The sequence below is a fragment of the Drosophila arizonae genome, chromosome 2, assembly GCF_054131065.1.
Source record: "Drosophila arizonae isolate 15081-1271.41 chromosome 2, UAZ_ARI_1.0, whole genome shotgun sequence".
Taxonomy (NCBI): domain Eukaryota; kingdom Metazoa; phylum Arthropoda; class Insecta; order Diptera; family Drosophilidae; genus Drosophila; species Drosophila arizonae.
Window position 1 is genome coordinate 12,137,523 of NC_142922.1, and position 21,041 is coordinate 12,158,563.

The 21,041-nt window shown below is 42.2% G+C and overlaps 3 protein-coding genes across 6 annotated transcripts in view; all 3 read right to left on the minus strand.

Moving 5' to 3' along the window:
* The window catches only part of plum (IgSF transmembrane protein plum), a 60,117-nt gene extending 48,757 nt beyond the window's left edge, over positions 1 to 11,360 (minus strand). The window contains exons 1-2 of one of the 4 annotated variants that reach the window (XM_018017615.2): positions 11,219 to 11,360; positions 6,981 to 7,341 (exon numbers count right to left, since the gene is read on the minus strand). In XM_018017615.2, the coding sequence (XP_017873104.1) occupies positions 6,981 to 7,092 (112 nt within the window). In that variant the 5' untranslated portion in view covers positions 7,093 to 7,341; positions 11,219 to 11,360. Of the gene's footprint in view, positions 1 to 6,980 lie in introns of all 4 variants that reach the window. The other 3 variants (XM_089464809.1, XM_018017613.2, XM_089464801.1) reach the window with 3 other exon arrangements.
* A 642-nt stretch (positions 11,361 to 12,002) lies between these two features.
* Moca-cyp (nuclear cyclophilin protein Moca-cyp) lies at positions 12,003 to 17,812 on the minus strand. The gene is made up of 8 exons (XM_018017616.2): positions 17,365 to 17,812; positions 16,645 to 16,732; positions 15,711 to 15,740; positions 14,751 to 14,890; positions 14,534 to 14,681; positions 14,361 to 14,475; positions 13,895 to 14,170; positions 12,003 to 13,821 (listed from the first exon to the last, which is right to left on the minus strand). The coding sequence occupies exons 1-8, from the start codon at positions 17,669 to 17,671 to the stop codon at positions 12,175 to 12,177; spliced, it is 2,751 nt and encodes a 916-aa protein (XP_017873105.1). The 5' UTR covers positions 17,672 to 17,812; the 3' UTR covers positions 12,003 to 12,174.
* A 169-nt stretch (positions 17,813 to 17,981) lies between these two features.
* LOC108620706 (Glutamine:fructose-6-phosphate aminotransferase 2) lies at positions 17,982 to 20,961 on the minus strand. The gene has a single exon (XM_018017623.2). It carries the CDS (start codon positions 20,536 to 20,538, stop codon positions 18,487 to 18,489), a length of 2,052 nt encoding a protein of 683 aa, XP_017873112.1. The 5' UTR covers positions 20,539 to 20,961; the 3' UTR covers positions 17,982 to 18,486.
* Positions 20,962 to 21,041: the final 80 nt, after the last annotated feature.

Below are 21,041 nucleotides of genomic sequence, written 5' to 3' on the forward strand. Positions count from 1 at the left end.
CTCGAAACCTGCTGATAATACGCGCAATAAAAATAACAGTAATAATAGTAGTAATAATGTTCATTTCAAATGACGCCAACGCCAAGCGAAAGGAAAACAAAACCGCTGTCAGCAGCTTCAAAACTGAACAATTTATAATTCCTCTCTGTCTCGCTTTCTCTCTCTCTCTCTCTCTCTCTCTCTCTCTCTCTCTCTCTCTCTCTCTCTCTCTCTCTCTCTCTGTATTCTTATGTAAGCTGTTATTGTCCTGGCTAGACATCATTAAAGAGAAAGAAGAAGCTTTGCTCTGAATGTAAGTTGAGCAAGCCTTAGATTAACTTGAGAAGAATTTAATTACAACTCGATTGCTGACATATGTATGTATGTATGTGTAAGCAAAGCTGCATGAGAATGAATTGAATTACTTAAAGGCAAAAGGTAAGACGCTTACCTGCCTCGCATTACAATTAAAGGTAATTAACAAGATAGTTATATGAAGACAAGCATAGTGTAGAAGATCAGAAGTGACTAAGAATAAGTTAGGCAGGTGTCAAACCGCGCAACGCCGGGCATAAACTTAACTAGCGGAGGGTCTACTTGAGACACGCTTTTATTTTCGGTCATCAAAGTTGACTTTTTCTTGTCCCTCTTCAGACGGGAATGACAATGCAGAATAGCTGAATAACAAGGAGAAGTAAGACACATAAAAATATTTTACATTTTGACACGATCATGGAAATAGTTCAGTTATTTTCTATTGGCAACTTTACGAGCATTATAATGTCTGCTGTGGCTATTATGGGCCACTTCCCACTTCCTCTACCTCTCTCTCCCTCTTTCTGCCAACACATGCCAATAATGTGCGTCATTCTAAGGCGAAAAATATCAAATAAAAAAGAAAGAAAAAAAAGTTCCCAAAATATAAAAGAATCAGAAACAACAACAACAATGCCACACTGCTGTCAGCTTACACACGGCTCTACTTCTAATGGATTTTATTTGTACTTGCCACTGTTACCAAAAACCAATGGCCGAGTGTAGCAGGGCGGGCGCTAGGGGCGTGTCGGTTGGTTGGGGCTTGAACTGTACATGTTTTGTCTCGATGATGTGGCTGTGAACAGGTCGACATGAACACAATCTATATATACATATCTATGTATATTGAATAAGCAGGAGTTACTTAAGTGGACACGAGTATAACAAAAATTGGCCTTACATGAATATATAAACGAACCTGGCTATAAATGTGTCAAATTGTGTTAAGGCTTATAATGTGTAATAATATAACAATAAAAGATTGATTGAACCTCAGAACAGGTTCGTGCGTGCAATCAATAAACATTCTGGTTTTTGCCTATAAATCAATATTGTGCAATGTCATTCTAGTTCTTGTCTTACGACGATCTTAAGATATTAAAAATTTGTGTTTTTTTTTTACATCATAATAGTAGAGTAATGATATTAATTTTAGATTCCCATGTCAACATGTCTTGATAAAGACAGGTTTTTGAGTGCTGTATTGTTAGGCAATAATACAATATTCATCTGACCCATGTTTATTTATTTTTTAAAGTCCCTTTATTTTAGACTAAATATTACTATATTACAATATTCTTCTCTTCCGTTTTACAGACGTTAAGAAGTTAGAGATAGACATAGCTCTAATTTTTCATAAAATTAAAGCTGTACAGTTTTTTGGTAAAAATTGTATTATGAAAAAAATTATATGCTTTAGTTAGCGGACTATATCATATATTTTGATTTCAATAAAAATTCAATTACTTTTTTCGAAGAAAATAATTTATATAAAATTCAATATTAAAGAATTATATAAATTCTAAATTAAAATTTTGCTGAAAAGCTAAAATTTCTAAAAGACGTAAAATATCTCATAATATTTAATATAAAATGTCATTTATTTGTAAACTTTCTGTTATATATTCCAAATTTGTATTAAGACTTCTTATCACGGAAATGCGCCCGACTCAGCTGAGTTGGTAAATTCTTGCTTTCGTGAAGTTTTTTATGGTATTTTGAGGCGGCATTTAATGAAAGCATCTTAATTAGACGTGCCGCTCTACTAATTCATAAAGTTTGTAAACTTTTCTAATGTGGCGCTCCGACCACTTGAATTTCTGCCAACTAACTTCTAATAATAATAATAATTTTAATTGCCAAACGGCAGCTCTTGCGTATTATGCAGCAGACGCAGTGCGAAGTTCACAACTTGCTTCCATATTTTTTTATATTTTTTTATTTTTTTTATTATTTTCATATTTATGTTCTGTACCTACATTTTGAAGAAGTTGGCGCTCACGACGGCTCGTAGACGGCAATAAAAAGAAATAAACAATTAAATGCAAACATCATGCTGACTAAGGGGATTTTTTTCTTATTTTTTTATTTTTCCAACATTATATGTGGTACTTTTCTTGTTGCCACTTTGCCTACCCGCCAAGGGAAAGAACCAAACTTTCCATGGAGTCGACGGCGACGATTTGCAGATGACGCTTCACAACCACTGAGCAGCTAATGGGCTTATAAGGCAGTCCAAGTATATATGTACACGTATTTAAACAGCCTACTTGTCCTAAATTGAGACGGAATGTATAGAATGTATAGAAATGGTATTTATATATATAACTATATATATGATGATATGAGGGCAGGTAGTTTTTAGAATTGTGCTAGACTCGGATGGAACAGAAAATATATAAGCAGAAAATATATAAAATAAAAATATGAAATACATATGTCCTCAATTATTGATATAATATTAATACAAATTAACTGCCTTTATTATATATATATATATTATTTAATTTAATATGTTTCTCATTTTTACATATATTCTAATTTTGAATATGTTTATAATAAACTTTCCATTTATTTTTAGTAGTTGTCCTACAATTGCTACTCAGCTATAAAATTCGGAGTAATTATTGTCTGAATTCTGCTACAACAATCAATATATTCTCTCGTGCATATCATTAAACATACTGTTTGGATAAAATTATGAATATATTAGTGAAATATTGTTTTCAGATTGACAGGAATTGAACTGAATATACTTCAAAATGTTTCAAATATTTTCCAGCAAATCATTTTGAGCATTTTACATGCATACATATGTATATTACCTTCATCAATTTAATTGAATATGTTTAAGAAATAAAAAAATAAATAAATAAAAATATTGTACTTATAATTTACATCAATGTTATTAGCATTGGTATTGAAAATGATTTGATTACTTTCCAAGTAATTGATAATGTTTGAGCATCTAAAGAGATTCTGACCTGGCCATTCGCGCCAGTTCTGGGAAATTTGAACAAGTTGGAAAAACGGCTAAAAGCTGCCTGGGAAAGCGACAGTTGCCAGCTTTAAAACACGCTGTGACAGCCATAAAGTTTACGTTTACACAGGCTGTCAGCCGGTGAGAGAGACAGAGACACAGGGAGAGAAAGAGAGAGGGAGAGAGGTGGACCTACGTTTCTGTCTAATTGAACTAATAGAATTTGTTTTTTATTCACACCCGCACGCGTCAGATAAGAGCAGCTTTACAGCATCATTTTTAGAGGGTGAGTCCGGTCGTGCTTCGAGCACACGAAAAAATATGCTGCTGCAAATGGACGTTGCGCCCCAGCCAGCCCACCAGTAGCCAGCAGCCAGTCGACATGCTGTTCGCATTAAAAATTATGATTTTCCATGCCGCATTTTTACTGAGGGCAGTGTCGAAATGATGCCAAATGTAATCATTGCTGCTTTTAGCTGGGTGGCAAATGCCCCGGGTGTAGCTCCATGCCGTACTTAACTGATTTCCTGGAATCCCAAACTGGGAGCACACACAAATATATATATATACTTTTTTTTTACCGTACATATATATGTACAGTCATTGTGTCCTTTTCAAAATTTAAGCTGCGATTGAGCTCACAGGATGTTGTCTTGGCTACCAGCAGCGAGCAATCAGTTTAAAGCTGTCAAGAATTCTGAGAAGTGGCAATAAAGCGAAAAAATTGCCAGCAATAATGCGTTGCAGCCGACTATTCGGCACATGCATGTACACGTTAGTAGGACCACTTTAATCAGAGTAAATATATACTTAAATACAGAGAACTACCAGCAGAGAGGGTGCTGCTGTCTTTTATATCGCACGGCTTAAAAAGCGTTGAACCTCAGGCGAGGCTTAAAAACCGCAACGGCGCCACGAGGCAATGTTGCCAGCAGAACGATCCCAAGACCCAAAACGCCAATACCTCACATAACCTAGCGAACCACTTGGTGGTCTGGCGCCTTTGGCTCTTCAAGGAGGCAGCAACAGCGGCAGAGCAGCATAAGGTCGTCATAGGCACACTCGAGCAGTCAAGAGCAGCACCAAATGCCGGCGCATTTGTGGCAAGAGCAGAACCGATTTGCTATTTGTGTAGTTAGTGCCAGCAGCAGCAGCAGCAGCAGCAGCTAGACGAGGAGTGGGAGTAGGTGGAGCAACAAGATGGGCGAGGTGGAGGAGCTGAGGGCACTCAACTTGTTATTTCAACTGTTTGTTGTTGCTGCTTATCCCAATGTTCTAGTTGTTGTTCTAGTTGTTGTTGCTGTTGCTGTTGTGGCAGCCAAGTAATGCTGCTTGAGATGTCAAATAGCAAAGCGGCAGGCAGGCAGGCGGGTAGGCAGGGAGGGAGGGAGGCGGCAGTCAGGCAGCCAGCAAATACAGCAACAAATGCAAAAAACAGGAAGCACTTGAATATTGAAATCAAACGCGGGGCGCCACCAACGCAACAGCAACAATAACCACAAGCAACAACAACAACACCAACAATACCACCATCAACAACAACAACAACAATAATAACAATAATAATTCTACTTACCCAAAAATAAAGCAAAAACAAACCATTAACAACAAAAGCAACACAGCTGAGCCCAAAAGGTCCTCCAACGCAATTTGCATATGAATATGGAGGGCTCAGAGGCAGCTTGTGGGTTGCTATGCGGCACGCAGCCTGCAACAACAATAGCAACAACAACAACAACAACCACAACAACAACAGCAGCAGCAGCACATGATATGTTGTTTGCCATATATGAATAAACCAGCAACAACAGCAGCAGCCAAGATTCATGATGTGAGAGCTGCTGTACCAATAGCTTATGTTGTAGTTATTTGCCGCCGGTAAAAAAACAAAGAAAAAGACTATAAATAATCGTGTGTTAGCAATGACTGCATGACAAAGAGATACTCCCTAAATAATGTCCATAGAATATTTGAGAATATAATGGGAAGATTAGATTAATAGTTAGTTATATTATTATTATGAAACGAACAGTTTGAAGGCTTCAAATACTACTGATATACATATATAAAATTTATCATCTGAGAATATCAAAGAAATGTGTTTTATTTTATCGCATATATTCAACTGCAATGCTCCTTAATTTATATATCAAAAGTTATAAACTAAGGAATATTTAGAAAAATCATTATTATATTATTAAGTATTTATTAATTATATTAAATTTATATTTCTTTTAAAATGGGCTATCAAACGAGTAATTTAATACTGCCTAGACTACAACATAACTTAGAGTGCCCTATGGTAAATAAGCCCAATCTAAATGCATATTTGTGCCTTTTCTTTTTAGTTACAAAGTTATAGCTCTTTGGTTTCTATAATCAATAAGCTATCAATCAATAACCTAAGCGTAAAGGTTAAACATAAATAGATCTTAAATATTTTTCTATAATTATCATAAATGCAGTTCTATGCCATTTTACAGGGTATAAAATTCTAGAGTGTTGTTTTGTGTTGTTGCGCTGCTCCCTGACTGCCTTTCACTCGCGGCGCTAGATGGCGCCACACGCCAGTGCTAAATTGAATAAGCGGCCTCCCAGGACAGACAGGAAGCAACACAACAACGCACACCCACACACCCACCCAGGCGCACGTATACCTCTCTCTGAGTGTGCGAATGTGTGTGTGAGTTAGTGTGCCTGTAGAGAAGAGGCAAAAGTTATATAGTGTACTCGACGCTACCTTCCTTTATGGGCGCTTGTTTTTCTTGCCATTTCCCCTCTTCATTTTTTTTCTACTTTTTTGGGTTGCTTTGAATTTAATGGAAAATTTATTGACGACATGCCGCTTAGTCGTTTGACTTAGACTTGGACTTTTGCCACACTGCCCCAGCCCCAGCCACAGCCCCGCCCCGGCCACAGCTCTGGCTCCAGCCCCAAGCGCAGCAATTGCTGCTCTATCATGTGTGCAAAACTTTTTGCATTGGGGTTTTATGAACTAGCCCATGCCCTCGCTTGACTTAACCAAATAGCTCTGGATATTTGCAAGTATGTGTGTGTGTGTATGTGTGTGCGACATGAAAAGGGAAATTATATAAAATTGTTCGCATTGATTGATTGTTAAATGCTTTTAGCCATGTAGCCGGTATCCCATTTGATAACGGCTACAGCTTCAAAGCAAATACAGCACTCTGAGACATTTCTCTGCAAATGGGTCGTGAGAATCGGACAGGCTGCGATAAGTTGGAAATGTCGTTGGAGGCGCGCTGCTTACCAACTTGTTCACTTACCATAAATTAGAATTATAATTTCTGCTTAGCCAAATCAACGACGCAATAAGCTCGCAATGGCACACACACATGCGAAAGGGCTATATTCGAAAGTCAAAGAGCGCAGCGAAACGAATCAACCCCCAAAAGGCAGCATCGAGCCAAGGGTGGATGTGGCCAAAAAGTTTTCTCGCGTGTTTTGCCAACTTTAATATTTTATACTCCCGATTTTCTTTATGGCATGGGGCCTGTGGCGGAAAGACCTTTCTGTACACCCTGCTCCCTACATTCCCCCGATCTAATCCTCAAACTCTTAAGGACTCTTGTAACTCAACAAGTTCTTGGGCGTCTCGCTAAGAACACGCCCGCACGTTTGGCCATTAGTTTATGATTATTGCAGTTTGGCAAAGGGACTTTCATAGACTGTCGGAGTAACTCACCTGTTGTCGGCAACTTGGTCAGCGTTGGTTGTCCATTGTCATCGCTCAGCAGCAGCAGCAGAAATTCAATTAATATAATGACAAAAATGCGTCGATTGTAAAACAAAAACATTGCAATCTGGCGTTAATTTCCGGTGGTTTTTCCAGTTTCGGGCAGCTAACCGCAATCGTTTTTATCTCGTTTTCGGCGTGATTATTATAACGAACGACTCGACTCTCTGCTCGTTGTCTTCAATAACTTCGTTATTTTCCAATGTTTCTCTTAAGTGCATCTTCTTATTGTTGCTTGCATTTTGTGCATTACACGTGACACACACACACGCATTCACATTGTTTATGTACTCAGCTTTGCCTTCTCAATCTAAAAGTCAAACAAAATCGAATCTCTTAAATCTCTCAAAAACACACACACGCAAACACACACACACACACACAATGGCGCTGAGCTCTGCTAGATGGCACGCACACAAAAGTATGCTAATATATTTTAGCTACGCTTATGAAACGTGCATAAATATTTTACGTGTGCAACAGTGCGTATGCGCAATTTGCGTAATAGGCCGCAAAACACTGGCGCCGCTAACGGCGCCAGCATCAAAATGTCATTTGTCGTCAACGTCGGGTATTCCGAAATTGATGGCCATGGACTCTACTTTATCGCAGCTTGAGTGCTGGCCAGCCAAAATTCTTTGCGGAGATAAATGGGCGAGAGCTACTATTTGTTATAAATTATGAGCCTATCCATGGAATAATAGACCTTGAAATAGATTTGCTGTAATCTAACAAATTGATCCCAAGCATTTATAAAAATCAGTCTGAAACTATTCAGTCTAGAATATCTAATGGTATACCAAGAAAAGACCTTAAACAGATTTCTGATAATATATCTATCTATAATATTTAGCATGAAATAAAGGATCTTTAAGGAGATTACTTGTAACACGTATTTTCCTATTATAAGTATTATCAAATAAATACTACAAACATAAATAAATAATCTATTATTATTATTATTATTTTTTATACAAATACATAAAAAATATGTTTTTATTATTTTTAGCATATTTGCACATAATGTTTTTGGAATTCAACGCACTGCGGCGTATATAGATAGCTAATGCTGCCCTTATATTAAGCCAAAAAATACTGTCGCATTATCCTTGCTGACCACTATTTCATGGCCATTATTATGATGATGGTTCATTCACTACACTAACGCGACTCTAGTACAAAAAATCTTTGCTTGTAGTTCATCCGCTCCTGGCGCTTCATTGTCATCATCATAATAGCTCTGCGGCGTCGTATGATGATGCCATAACAGATGGGGTATACTATACGCATGTATTTCAATTTCAGCAGCAATTCTTAAGACAACAAGTACCCGAAATGCGCGTGTATAGATATAGATACATATGTATGTATGTATGTAAGAAAGATTTCTAGCTAGAGTGCACGAATTCGCGCGGCAAAAAAAAAAAATATATATATACAAAAAATAAAGTATGAAGAAAACGTCGCATAAATGAATGCTAAAATATATTTCGGCAGTGCTGACAGCGCCATTGTTGTTGTTGTAGCTTCAGCTACTATCAAAGGCTTTGCACACATAGTGAGCGCGAGTGTGAGAGGAGCGACCGAAAGAGAAAAAAGTACAAATAAAGCAGATGGCGACGTTGGCAGCGACCGCAACTGCGACAGCGACGCTGACGCAGCTGCCACTGGCAGCCATATGTATGTGTGTGCGTGCAATATTTGCTATTGCAACGGTATTTTGTACTCTTTTGTTTAACTTTTTTACTCTGTACAAAATAATATATTTTATAAATCAAGACAAAAATGCAGAGCCACGCATTCAAATGATCCTTTATTTATTTATTTTTGAGATTTCGTGGTAAAAACGTAATATTGGTTTTTATTGCGTAAAGTTTTTTCTTTGTTTAAAACTTGTATTTATTGCCATGGCCAACGCATTTATGTGTTTGAAAAAGTTTTTAACAATAAGCAAACAACGATTTTCGCCATGGTTTTTGCTGCTGCCAGAAACTGCAAACAACAAAAAATTGCCACGCTAAATTGAGAGATAAGGAAGAAGCGCAACGGAAATCATATCGGGGTAGTTGAGAATTATATAAAACAAATTTGACTATGCGAAATACACACACTCACACACACACACACACACACACACACACACACAAACAAACATACAAGACCTCGCACACACACGCACAAAGCCAGACACACACTCACACATGGGCAAAAGTTTGTTTTGTGCTGCGGATGCCGGTCGAAATTGAACGACGACGCAAATTTCGATTTCCTCAAAATTCTACCTTGTTGTGCCTTCTATTATGCTTATTCTTCGTGTTCTTATATCTTCATCATCGTCACTCAAATACTTCATTATCACGAACGTTAAGCGTCATATACATTTTGTACATTTGTTTGCAAAACGACAACAGCGGCAGCAACGCACCGGCAGCGACAGCGGCAGCGCAGCTTACTAAGCTTTTTCTGAGCATCCATATTCGCATAAGCAACCGCAGCCCACTCTCACTTGGTCTCTGGTCCTCTGCCGATGCTAACGCCAACGCCGACTGCGCACAGTGATTTACATGCTCCGAGAATGGCGAAACAAATTAGTTGGCCATTAAGTTCCTATTATGGTGAACTACAGCGTAGCGAGTACATATTGCACTCTTCAAGTGCTAATTATACGAATGAGTGTGAGATAAGACATTACTACAGACTGCCAAAACAAAATATGTAAGAAAATATATGAAAAATGCATTAACGCATTAAAAGATATTATAATCGTTCTTCGGCGATCCATTTGTATTATAATAAAAATATATTATAATAATTTAATTTATCAGATAGTTGCGTTACAATTTTTGCATATCTTTTAAACATCATTTCTATCTGTAAAATAATTGGATGCTGTCATATAAATATATGTGTGTATGTATTTTGTGTAGTCTGAACCTGTATTGCAATCGGTTCTATTTCTTTTTAATCCATTTGTTACACTGTGCAACGTCGCTGCTGTGTTGCTCCTTGTTTTCGCTACGCTTTCGCTTTGTGTTTGTGCGCCGAGCTTTAGCTTTGGCTTTGCCTTTGCCTGCCTACTACAACCGCCGCTGTTGCTTTCATGGCCTTGTGTGGCTGTTGCTGTTCTTGGTGTTGTTGTTGTGTTGTTTTTGTTATTGCCCCGTTTGTCACTGTGTGCGTGCGTGTGCTTTTTTGTTCGACTGCCGCTGCCTTTGTGGCCTGGCCGAAGAACTACTACTGTACTTGGCGGTTTTCGCAGCCGCCGCAGCAGCCGTCGCAACAGCAGCAGCAGAAGCAGCGCCTCTCAGTCGTGTGCTTTATTGCGTTTTACATCCTTTTTTGTTTGGCATCTTTGCCTCTTGCGTTTATCGCCGTTTGTTTGTGTGGAATTTCGCATTTTAAAATATTCATTTCAATATTTATATTTATTTACTTTCCCCTCGCGCACGCACACATTGTCATATTGTCGCAGCGACAGCGCCGTCGGCACGCAGTCGATTTGATTGTTATGATGGCTTATTATGTCATAATTTATTTGGAACAGGACACAAAATTTAACAATGCTGGAATTTACGGCGGCAGCAGCTAATAATTAATCGCATTTCATTTGATTTGCAGCATAAAAACATGGCCCATGTGTCTCTATTATTTCTCTCGCTCTCACTCTGCCTGACTCTCTTTCTCTCTCTCTCTCACTCTCTGCATGCGTGCGTGTGTGTGTACGCACTGCACCGGCTTTTGTTGCCGCCATCGCCGGTGCCTGCGCCCCCGCGTACAACTGACGCCATAGCTTCGCTTTGTTACTACCTTTGTTGTGTTTTTTGCATTTGTGTTTTATGTTTGTATTTCGCAGGCTCAGCCTATCAATTCTTGCTTATTTGTAATTTTTGCACATACATACACAAACACACACATACAAAACTCTGACGCACGCTTGAACATTCAGCGACATTAGCAACGACCGCAGCCGCCGCTTAAATCAACAAATTACGATTATTTTCACTGTCGCTTTCGGCATTATTTGTATTTGCAGTTGTTATTTTTTGCATTTTGTGTTTGTTGCTTTATGACACATTGCGGGTTTATTAACAATAAAATATAAATACACACACAAACACACACACATACAAATATTTGTCAACGCCAATCGAAGCGGCGCTTCAATATTTACAACGCTCTGCACTAACAATTAAAATGCTCGAACTCGAACTCGCGACGTCGCCAGCGAGCAGCAAACACGTCCAAACAGTTTGTACGCCATTCGTGTACTGGGAGCTTTGGTCCGAACTGGCGCTGCCGCTGTCATATTCGCACACACTAAACATACGCGCGCAGAGAGCCGTCGCACACACATACTTGTAAGCTTGCATTTGCCGGCGACGTCGACGTAGACGTCTGCGTCTACGCCGACGTTGACGGCAACTTTTGTTTTTGTTTGCGCTGCAAAAAGAAGAAACAAATTTCAATGGCAGCGTCAAAAGCTTGTCTCCATGAATGAAAGTTTGCCACAAGCGAAACGGAAGAAAAACGACGCACAAAATAAACTGATACAACTTTTAATGCCGCAAACGTTGCCAGACCTGTCCCTAAAATAAAAAATTGTAAACATTCTAATTTATATTATGTTTATAATTTCAAATTACAGTTGGTACTCAAGAGTTGGCTTTCAATTTACTTTTTAATAAAATGAGAAATAACTAGTTAGTCAACTACGTAACTAAGATTGTTAAATCAATTATGTAAATATATATTTAATTATTAAATATTTTGATTTTAAATAATTACAAAATATGTAGTGCCAATCGTTTCATGTCCTCCAGGTCAAATGTAATTATCGATATACGATAACACTTTGTTGAAATTTAACAGCACTGAAACTACTAACATAGCATTTAGCTTTTTGCCATGCATTCATGAGCGCTCTTTTCAATGCTGTAAAACAAAATTATTAAAAAATTAAACAAATTGGACTTATTTTACTGAAATTGCCATTATTTATTTGATTTTATTAGGCGGTCACACTACATAGATTTCACGAACTGTTTTTACAATTGCAATCATGTGTATTAAATTAATTGCTTGACTATGTAAACCAAACGATTGATTTGAATATTGTGTCAGATTCGTCCATTGTTTCACCCAATTACTCCGACTCGTGTAGTCGCGGGCGGGTCGACTGCTTCTTGGACTTTTTATGCTTGCGCTTCTTGGTGTTGTCGCTGCTGTCACTACTTTCGCGTCTGGCACGACTGGCCGAAGACTCGTCCTGGTCGCGCTCCTCCTCCTGCAGCTTCTTTAGTGTCTCTGCCTTCAGGCGCTCCAGCTCGTTCAGCTCCCGTGTGGTGCGCTCCTTTTCGAGCTCGTCCTGTCGCTGCTTCTCGGCTCGTCGCTCCTCTTCCTTGGCGATCTCCTTGCGCATGTGCTCCTTAAGCAGCAGCGCTGCCTCGACGCGTTTTTGCATTTTCTCGCGAGCGGCTTTATCCTTATCCTCGGATTCTGCAGCAGACATGGCTGAGGATCCTTTGGCCGGACTCCTGTCCTGCGAACGACGCTCCGGCGTACGTTGGTTTCGCCGTGGCCGACTGTTACTGCGTGACCGACTGTGTCCCCGCCGTCCCCTGCTGCCGCTGCGTCTGCGCTCCGGTGATGCATGGCGCCTACGTCCCGGCGACTCTCGACGCCTACGCTCTGGGGGCGAGTCTCGTCGCTTGCGTTCTTGCGATTCTTGGCGCTTCCTCACTGGCGACTCTTGGCGCTTCCTTTCGGGAGACTCCTGCCGCTTTCGGGCGGGCGACTCCTGCCGCCTGCGCTCGTCCGATTCCTGCCTGCGTCCACGACTGCGTGACCGACGCTGGCGCTCTCTGGAACGGCGCCGTTCCACAGGCGAGCTGCGCGTGCGTATGGGCGAGAGGGGGAACCGGTTGCGGTACTCATTGTCTGGCGACCGTTGGCGGCGCTCTCGATCGGCAAAGGGATTGCGACGGTTGCGGTTGGCCTGATACTGACCCATATTGTTGTTATGGTTATTATTGTTGTTGTTGTTATTGTAATTGTTGCCTTGGCGTCTAGGAGGTGAGCGCTGCTGGCGTCGTGGCGGCGATCGTCTGCGTTGAGCGGAACGGGAGCGACTCCTATGGCGATTGCGAGAACTGGAGCGTTCCCGACTGCGCTTGGGTCTCTCGCGCTCCCGAGGTTTGTCTTCGGGTTTGCGTTCGTCGCGCTTGCTTCGATTCTCTGCTGGCGATTCGTTGACCTTTGCTGGCGCCGCCTTGGAATCGTCGTGCTTCTGGATGGGCTTGCTGGTCTCCGGCTCCGGCTCGCTGTCCGTCTGCTGTTCGTAGTCCAGGGCGTTCATGTCCACCGATTTGCGACGCTTTGGCGGAGCTTCTTCTTTGGGTTTCTCTTTCTCGCGCTCCTTCTCGTGGTTGTCCCTCGCCTTGCTCCGCTCCGCATCCTTCTGTGCATGAATGTCGCCGCTGTGCTTGGCATTGGCATTGCCACTGCTGCTGCTGCTCGTCTGTTTCTGTTTCGAGGGCGACTTCTCGGGCGTGACCTTGCCGCCGTAGGTGCTGGCGTGCGAGAGCTCAAAGAATGACTTTTTGGGATCCTTGGAGGCCTCCTCGTGGCGCTTCTTGCGCTCCTGCTCGCGTCGCCTAAGCTCCTCCTCGCGCAGTTTGTTCTCCTCCTCGATGCGCTCCAGATCCGACAGCTTGATGGTGCGTTTCTGGGCATGCTTCCAATGCGGCGGCGTGATACTCTTCGATCGGCTGCGCGAGGGCGTGCGAAAGCGCTGTGAACAGAATCGAATAAATTATGGATTAGTCTGTATATATATCTGGATTTTAGCTATACTGAATTCTTACAAAGACGCCGCGTCCTTTGACAATGCGACCGCTGCGCGAGGTCGGCACCTGCTTCTTTGACCAACCAAAGACGTTGCGATTGCGCTCTCTTCCTCTGTCCCGATCCTCGCGATCGCGCTCGCGATCACGGTCACGATCACGATCACGCTCCCGATCACGATCACGATCATGTTCACGCTCACGCTGGCGCTGGCGCACATCACGTGAAGCATCACGACCACCGCGCTCCTCACGCGAACGTGATCTCTCAGCGCGCATTAGGAATTTGTTGGAAACCTGCAGAGAATCAAATCAAAAGTCTTTAAGGCAACAATAGAGAAGGAGAGAAGGAATCCACGCATCAAACTATGTGGTATATAGTCTCTAAAGTTATACAATATAATATTAATATATAGACTGTAGATAATATATACTATGTATGATATAGCCAAAAACAGTCCAAGCTCAGATAATTTGCTTCTTGTACCTCTGGTATCTCGCTGGGATCAATTTTCGTCAATGTGACCAACGGGTGTATCTCGCCTTCCTCATCAGAGTGCTCCTGGCGTCCATTTCCACGCGCAGCACGTCCCGAATCGCTGCTGCAGTGGTTAACAAATTATTAAGCTAAGAAGGCAATTTCTTGACTTGAGAACATACTTTTCACTGTCGCTGGATTTGGAGTCCTTGCGTGAGCGTTTCTTTTTTAGTTTATCCTTGCGCTGCTTTGCTGCCTGCTCATCAGTTTCGCTCTCCGATTCCTCCGTGGCCGTTGAACGCTTTCGGCGTTTCTTCTCCTTTTTGGCCGCTAATTGGTGAACATAAATTCAGGTTATTTTGATTATCCGACTTGATATGCGATTCAGCATCGACTCACTCTTTGTTTGCTTGACTAACTCGCCACAGTTGGCTATGGCCGCATCCTGCAAGGGGCGCGAGTTGCGATCAACGGGCAGATCCTCTAATTGACGCACCAAATCCTGACCGGATATAACATGACCGAATACAACATGGATACTGCAAGTGGAAAATATCAATTAGTTTGATGCTTCAATTGAGCAAGTTTAAACAGAAACTAGAATCAGAGCTGGAACTATTTAATCGGATTATGAGCAATTATAGTGAAAAGCCTTTTGGATTAAAACATTCCTAAGTTCCTTGCATTTTGATCTTAAATGTTAAATATTTGCAGACATATAGTGAAGGACCTATTATGAATTGGTTCAAAGAGTAAAGTTAACTAGTTTCAATATTAATGAAATTGAATGAAATTGTTACTTTTATAGATCAGATGTACTCGTATATAGGAGAATGAAATTTTTTAAGATGAGTCCTAATTAGTGTAAAGACTTAAGTTTGTTAAACTAGTTTAGGTTGGTATTAAAACTAAATGGTCTGATTATGGCCAATAATAAAGCAACTTTTTATTTAATCGAAAGCAACTCTATGATTTTTCTATTCCTCCAAGTTTTTATTTATTTATTTATTTTTTAATTCTCTAAGTTTTTGATTTCACTAATATTTTTTAATTTCTGTATTTTATTTCATTAAAAAAATTTTTTTTTTATACTCAAATCTTTTGTTGTAATTTTTTTTTATTATTTTCTGCCTTTTTTATTTCTTCCTTTTAATAGAATATTTATAGACTACAGAAAACACCAATACATTTAATATGATTGACTATGGACTAATGGACTAATGGACTAATGGGGATAGCAAACAGTTATTGGTTGTAATTACAGGGTAGTGCCAGCCCAAGGTATCCAAGTTTTCTACTCTGATACTAGTTTAATCAATACATTAGACTATTTGACTAAGTTAAACAAATTCCACTTACTTGTCCAAGTGTGGTGCAGGCTGTGTTGTACTACAATGAAAAACAGAAGAGAAGAAAAATATTCTTTACACAATGCAAACTTTGTGGTTGGTAGGCGAGATTTGTTGTAGTTTTCTATTGTTGTAGAGCTGTTGTTGTTGTTGCTGTTGTTGTTGCTGTTAGCGGCAGCTGTTGCTACTGCTGTCGTTGCTGCTGTTGTTGTCGTTGTACTTAGAGGTGATGCCAGGCAATGTGTGTGCAAACAGCAAACTAAACGATATCGGATGGAAGACTGCAGCTGGAAGTGGAGCGTCCCGCCCCAGTTTGATTAGCCATCACAGCCTGGACACATCACATCGATTGGGCTATTGCTCAATAACAGCTGTTAGCTGTTGCATATGTAGGCGCTGTTGTTGTGCTGTTGTTGCCCTCTGTAGTTGTTGCTGTAGCTCTAGCTGTTGCAGTTGCCAAGGACAGCCGCATGAAGGAGGGTTCAGTGTGAGGCCTCTGCTACGCGTCAAGGTGCACCCACAGACAACACACACTTACACTGACACACACAGACGCGCGCACACACACACACCTGACACCCGCAGACGCCCACCTCACACAGAGGGTGGGGGCGCGTGCATTTAGAGGCCGGCCCTTGGGTTGGAGAGGGGGAATTGAGTCGTAGTCGATGTCGATGGGTGGTGGCTCAGTCCGCTGGTCAGAGATATTGCATACACTCGCTATGCGGCTATGCGGCTATGCGGCTATACGGCAATAGATCAATGAACAACAACAGAACTTTAAATAGATATGCAAAGTACAGAGTAAAAGATTGTTTAACATATTTATGAGTTCAGAGTTCATTTAGATGGCTGCAAGAGAAACGTTAACAATTTTCACGGGGATTCAATTGGAAATGGATTTAACTTTAGTGATCCCCAGCTCCGGAACGGAACCCACTTACATAAAGAACTGCGAGCCATTCGTATTCTTGCCACGATTGGCCATCGACAGCAGAAAGGGACGATCGTGCTTCTTATCAAAGCATTCGTCTGAAAGAAATGAAAAGTTGGAAATATTTAGTAATATATATTGTTGAGCAAACGAAGTGCTAAAACCAATAAGAAGTATTACAGATTATAATTCTTGTGGAAAGTTTGTTTATATACAACAATTGCCTTCGTCTGTAGTCTCAAAGATATCTCCTGAATTGAATATCTTGAATTCTTCGCTCTTAAGTCAAATTCATTTTTAAAAAGAGTTTTAATCGATAACATTTAAATGGCAATTGTTATCGATTCCTTTTTAGATAAGCCACAGTTCTTATAGATAAAAATATAAATCATTTCTACTTTTAAGCAAATATTATGTATATTACAATAAACAAAATATAAAGTATATATTTAATACATGAAAATATAAAATGTTTATTTCATTTGCTTATTATTTATTATTTGATATTTACTAGAGAAAATATGAATTTATCTCTTTTCAATAAATAAACACAAATATTCAATATAATTATATTAAATAGGCTCTAAAATTAAAGCACAGCCATTAGATCGAATTAATTGATAGCACTTTGTATGTATGCACACATATGCATACACAAGCAATCATGTACACACACACACACACACACACACAGTAGCTACCTAAGAGAGTGAGAGACACTGAGACTTACCCTCGAAAGTGCCGCCATAAATTGATTCGCCGCCGGTACCGTTGCCTGCACTAAAATCGCCCGCCTGCACCATAAAGTCCTTGACCACACGATGGAATATGACACCTTTGTAGTGCAGCCGCTTGCCAGTGACAAGTCCGGTGCCCTTTTCGCCCGTACACAGTGCACGAAAATTCTCAACCGTTTTGGGAGCTACATCGCCAAACAACTCGAAAACGATGCGACCGATGCTCAGGCCGCCGAGCGTTATATCGAAAAAACAACGCGGTCGCGTTGTGCTCTCCGCGTCCCGTTTATTTACCGTCATATTTTCAGTTAAATGCAATCGAATTTTTATGTTTTTATCTGCTCACTTTTCTCACGTTGCACAACTTTTTCTTTTCTATTTTTTTTTCTGTAATGAACTCTGCGTTTGTGAACAACCAGGGCTGCCAAACGTCAAAGAGAAATGTTGTATGTGTCAGGGCTGCAAACTGTGCTGCCAATGCAGCCAATGAGTTTAAAGGAACCAATAGTTCCGCTCATTGCCGGAGGCGTTAAATTAATATAATTGCAAATGCTAAAAATATTTCAAAATAAGAAAATATATATAAATAAAATAGAAAAACATAAAATCATTTATTTTTATTTAAATTTAATTTTATTTACTTTAATAAATAAACAAATATAAATTCTATGATATTCTAAATCTTTATAACATGTTTTTTATTTTTTATCTATTCCCTTCTTATCTCTGATAATTCTGTATGACATTATTATCTCCACGTTATCTCAATGCAGTAAAGTAAATAATTATTAAAAAATATTTCTGGGTACACAAAAAGTATATATTTTAATTGCACAGATAAAATTAAGTAAAATATAAACAAATGCAAAATACATTATATTTTAAAAAATGATTATTGAGGACAGGAACAGAGTGTTCAATAGATATATGTATGTATGTATGTACGTATATACGTAAGTATGTATGTATAACTCTTCAACTTAGACTAAATATGTATGTATATATTTTTATAAAAATACATAACGCTCCATGCCAAGCGGTCAGTAAAATGGAATTCTTGTGTGAAATCGGGTCGTGCCAGAGGGGGGCAGTGCGGGGCTGCAGGGATTGTTGGCCTACTCCACGGTCACGGACTTGGCCAGGTTGCGTGGACAGTCGACATCGCAGCCGCGTAGCACGGCAATGTGATAGGAGAGCAACTGCATCGGGATGACAGTGAGGACGCCCTGCAGGCAGTCGACGGTGCGGGGTATTTGGAGCGAGCGCGTCGAGAAGGCCATTGTCTCGGTGTCGCCCTCCTCGCAGATGATGATGGGCCTGCCCTTGCGCGAGGTGACCTGCTGCAGTGCGTTCATGCACTTGGTGTAGACCGGATCGCGCAGCACGATCATCAGGACGGGCATCTCGTCGTCGACGAGCGCGAGAGGGCCGTGCTTCAGCTCGCCGGCCAGGATGCCCTCGCTGTGCATGTAGGTCAGCTCCTTGACCTTCAGAGCGCCCTCCAGGCAGGTGGCAAAGTTGAAGCCACGCCCCATGATCAGCAGCGACTTGTGCTGATAGAGCTCCTTGGCCAGCTGCTGCACCTGCGAGTTCAGCTCGAGCACCGTTCGGATGTGCTTGTCCAGCTGCGACAGCCCTGCGATGATCTCCAGCCGGCGCTGCTGCAGCGACAGACGATCCTCGGACATGACCAGGGCGAACATCACCAGCGAGATGAACTGCGAGGTGTAGGCCTTGGTGGAGGCGACGCCGATCTCGGGGCCCGCATTGATGTGGACGCCGCAGTGCGACTCCCGGCAGATGCTGCTGCCCACCGTGTTGGTGATGCCCACAATCAGAGCTCCGCGCTGCTTGCAGTAGCGCAGCGCCATCAGCGTGTCCGCCGTCTCGCCCGACTGCGAGATGAAGAAGCAGACATCGTCCCGGTAGATGGGCGTGTTGCGGTCAAGGAAGTCGGAGGCCAGCTCCACCATGACCGGCAGCTCGGTGAGCTCCTCCAGCAGCTGGCGCGTTGCGACTGCACTATGATAGGAGGTGCCGCACGCGATGAGCATGAGGCGCCTGCAGCGCTTGATCTCCGGTATGTACTCCTTGATGCCGCCGAGGACGACCGTTTGGGTGTCGAAGCGGACGCGGCCGCGCATCGTATTGACTACCGATTCGGGCTGCTCGAAGATCTCCTTGAGCATGAAATAGTCGTAGTTGCCCTTCATGATCTGCTGGATCTCCATTTTGAGCGTGATGATCTCGCGGGCGTGCGGATCATCCGAGGATTTGTTCAGTCGATGGATGCTCAGCGTGCCATCGCGCTTCACGGCGGCCACGTCGTCATCTTCCAGGTAGATGACACGGTTCGTGTGCTCGATCACAGCCGAAGCGTCGGAGGCAAAGAAATACTCCACCTCCTTGTGCTCCAGCGGCTGGAACTCTGCACTCACATCCACGTTGCAGGCGCGCCCGCTGGGCAGCAGCTGGAACTGGGGCTGGCCATGCGGCCGATGCGCCTTGGTGTACAAGATGGGCACATGATCTGTGGCCAGCTTGGTCTTGGCCTTAATCCCCACGAGCAGCGGCGAGCCGCGGCGCGAGGCGACGCACTCGCCCGGAAAGTGCTTGGACTTCAAGGCAATGGCGAAGGCGCCTTCGATCTGCTGGATGGCCTGCTCGACGAGCTCCCCGAAAGTGTAGCCCGGATGCGTCTGCCAGAGATGATGCACCAGCTTGGCAATCACCTCGGTGTCCGTGTCCGACTCGAAGACGTAGCCGCGCTTCTCCAGCAGCGTTTTCACATCCTTGTAGTTCGTGATGATGCCATTGTGGACGACCACGAAGCTGTTCGCCTCGTCCGAGCGCTGCGGATGGGAGTTCAGCTCGGAGGGCACACCGTGGGTGGCCCAACGCGTGTGCGCAATGCCAATGTGTATGTCCACAGGCTGGTCGAAGCCAGCGCCCTGGCACTGCTCCGCCAGGGCATCCTCCAGCACCTTGACCTTGCCGGTGCGCTTCACCATGAGAATGTCGTGGGAGTCGTCGGGTGCATCGATGGCCAGACCGGTGGAGTCGTAGCCACGGTACTCCAGCCGCTTCAGGCCCTGCACCAACAGATCCAGCACTTGCTGCCGGGACTTGGGCGTCAAATAGTTCAAATAGGCGAAGATTCCGCACATTATACAATTGTTGCTTAATTCGGGTTTATCTTGTGTTGCTCAATGGTTAATGGCCACGTCGACTGCACTTTGCTTCTTTATGTTGGCTGACTGACTGCTACAAAGTGGCAATTCCGCGGAAATTTTACGAGTGATAAATTCTAGCCCTCACACACCCTCGCACGCACACACACACATGGAACAACAGCTGACGTGCGCAATGTAAACAAAATGCGTTGCATTCGTTACTCATTGTTGTCGTCATATGCCGTATGCTTGAAGTGTAGCTTACGTAGCAGATAGTACAGGTATACAGTAGCTATAAGCCACACACGCACAGTTACTATGTGTTGTCTTTTTATTAAAATAATACATATTCGAAAGTGAAAAAAGAACAAGTCCGAAGAACAGCGGTATTTGCAGCGTTGCCATCTATCCGATTCGTGTCGCGTTGAGCACGAATGGCAAAACGGCCTATCGATTTGCTGCTCACCACTTCGATATCAACAACAGCCCTGCTCTTT

Excerpts from the sequence above, each read along its gene's own strand:
- Moca-cyp (XM_018017616.2), bottom strand. The coding sequence starts at position 17,671 with ATGACGGTAAATAAACGGGACGCGGAGAGCACAACGCGACCGCGTTGT. Across the intron at positions 14,891-15,710 it reads CCTGCACCACACTTGGACAA|TATCCATGTTGTATTCGGTC; the intron begins GTAAGTGGAATT and ends TTCCACTTGCAG. Across the intron at positions 14,171-14,360 it reads ATCCCAGCGAGATACCAGAG|GTTTCCAACAAATTCCTAAT; the intron begins GTACAAGAAGCA and ends GATTCTCTGCAG.
- LOC108620706 (XM_018017623.2), bottom strand. The coding sequence starts at position 20,538 with ATGTGCGGAATCTTCGCCTATTTGAACTATTTGACGCCCAAGTCCCGG.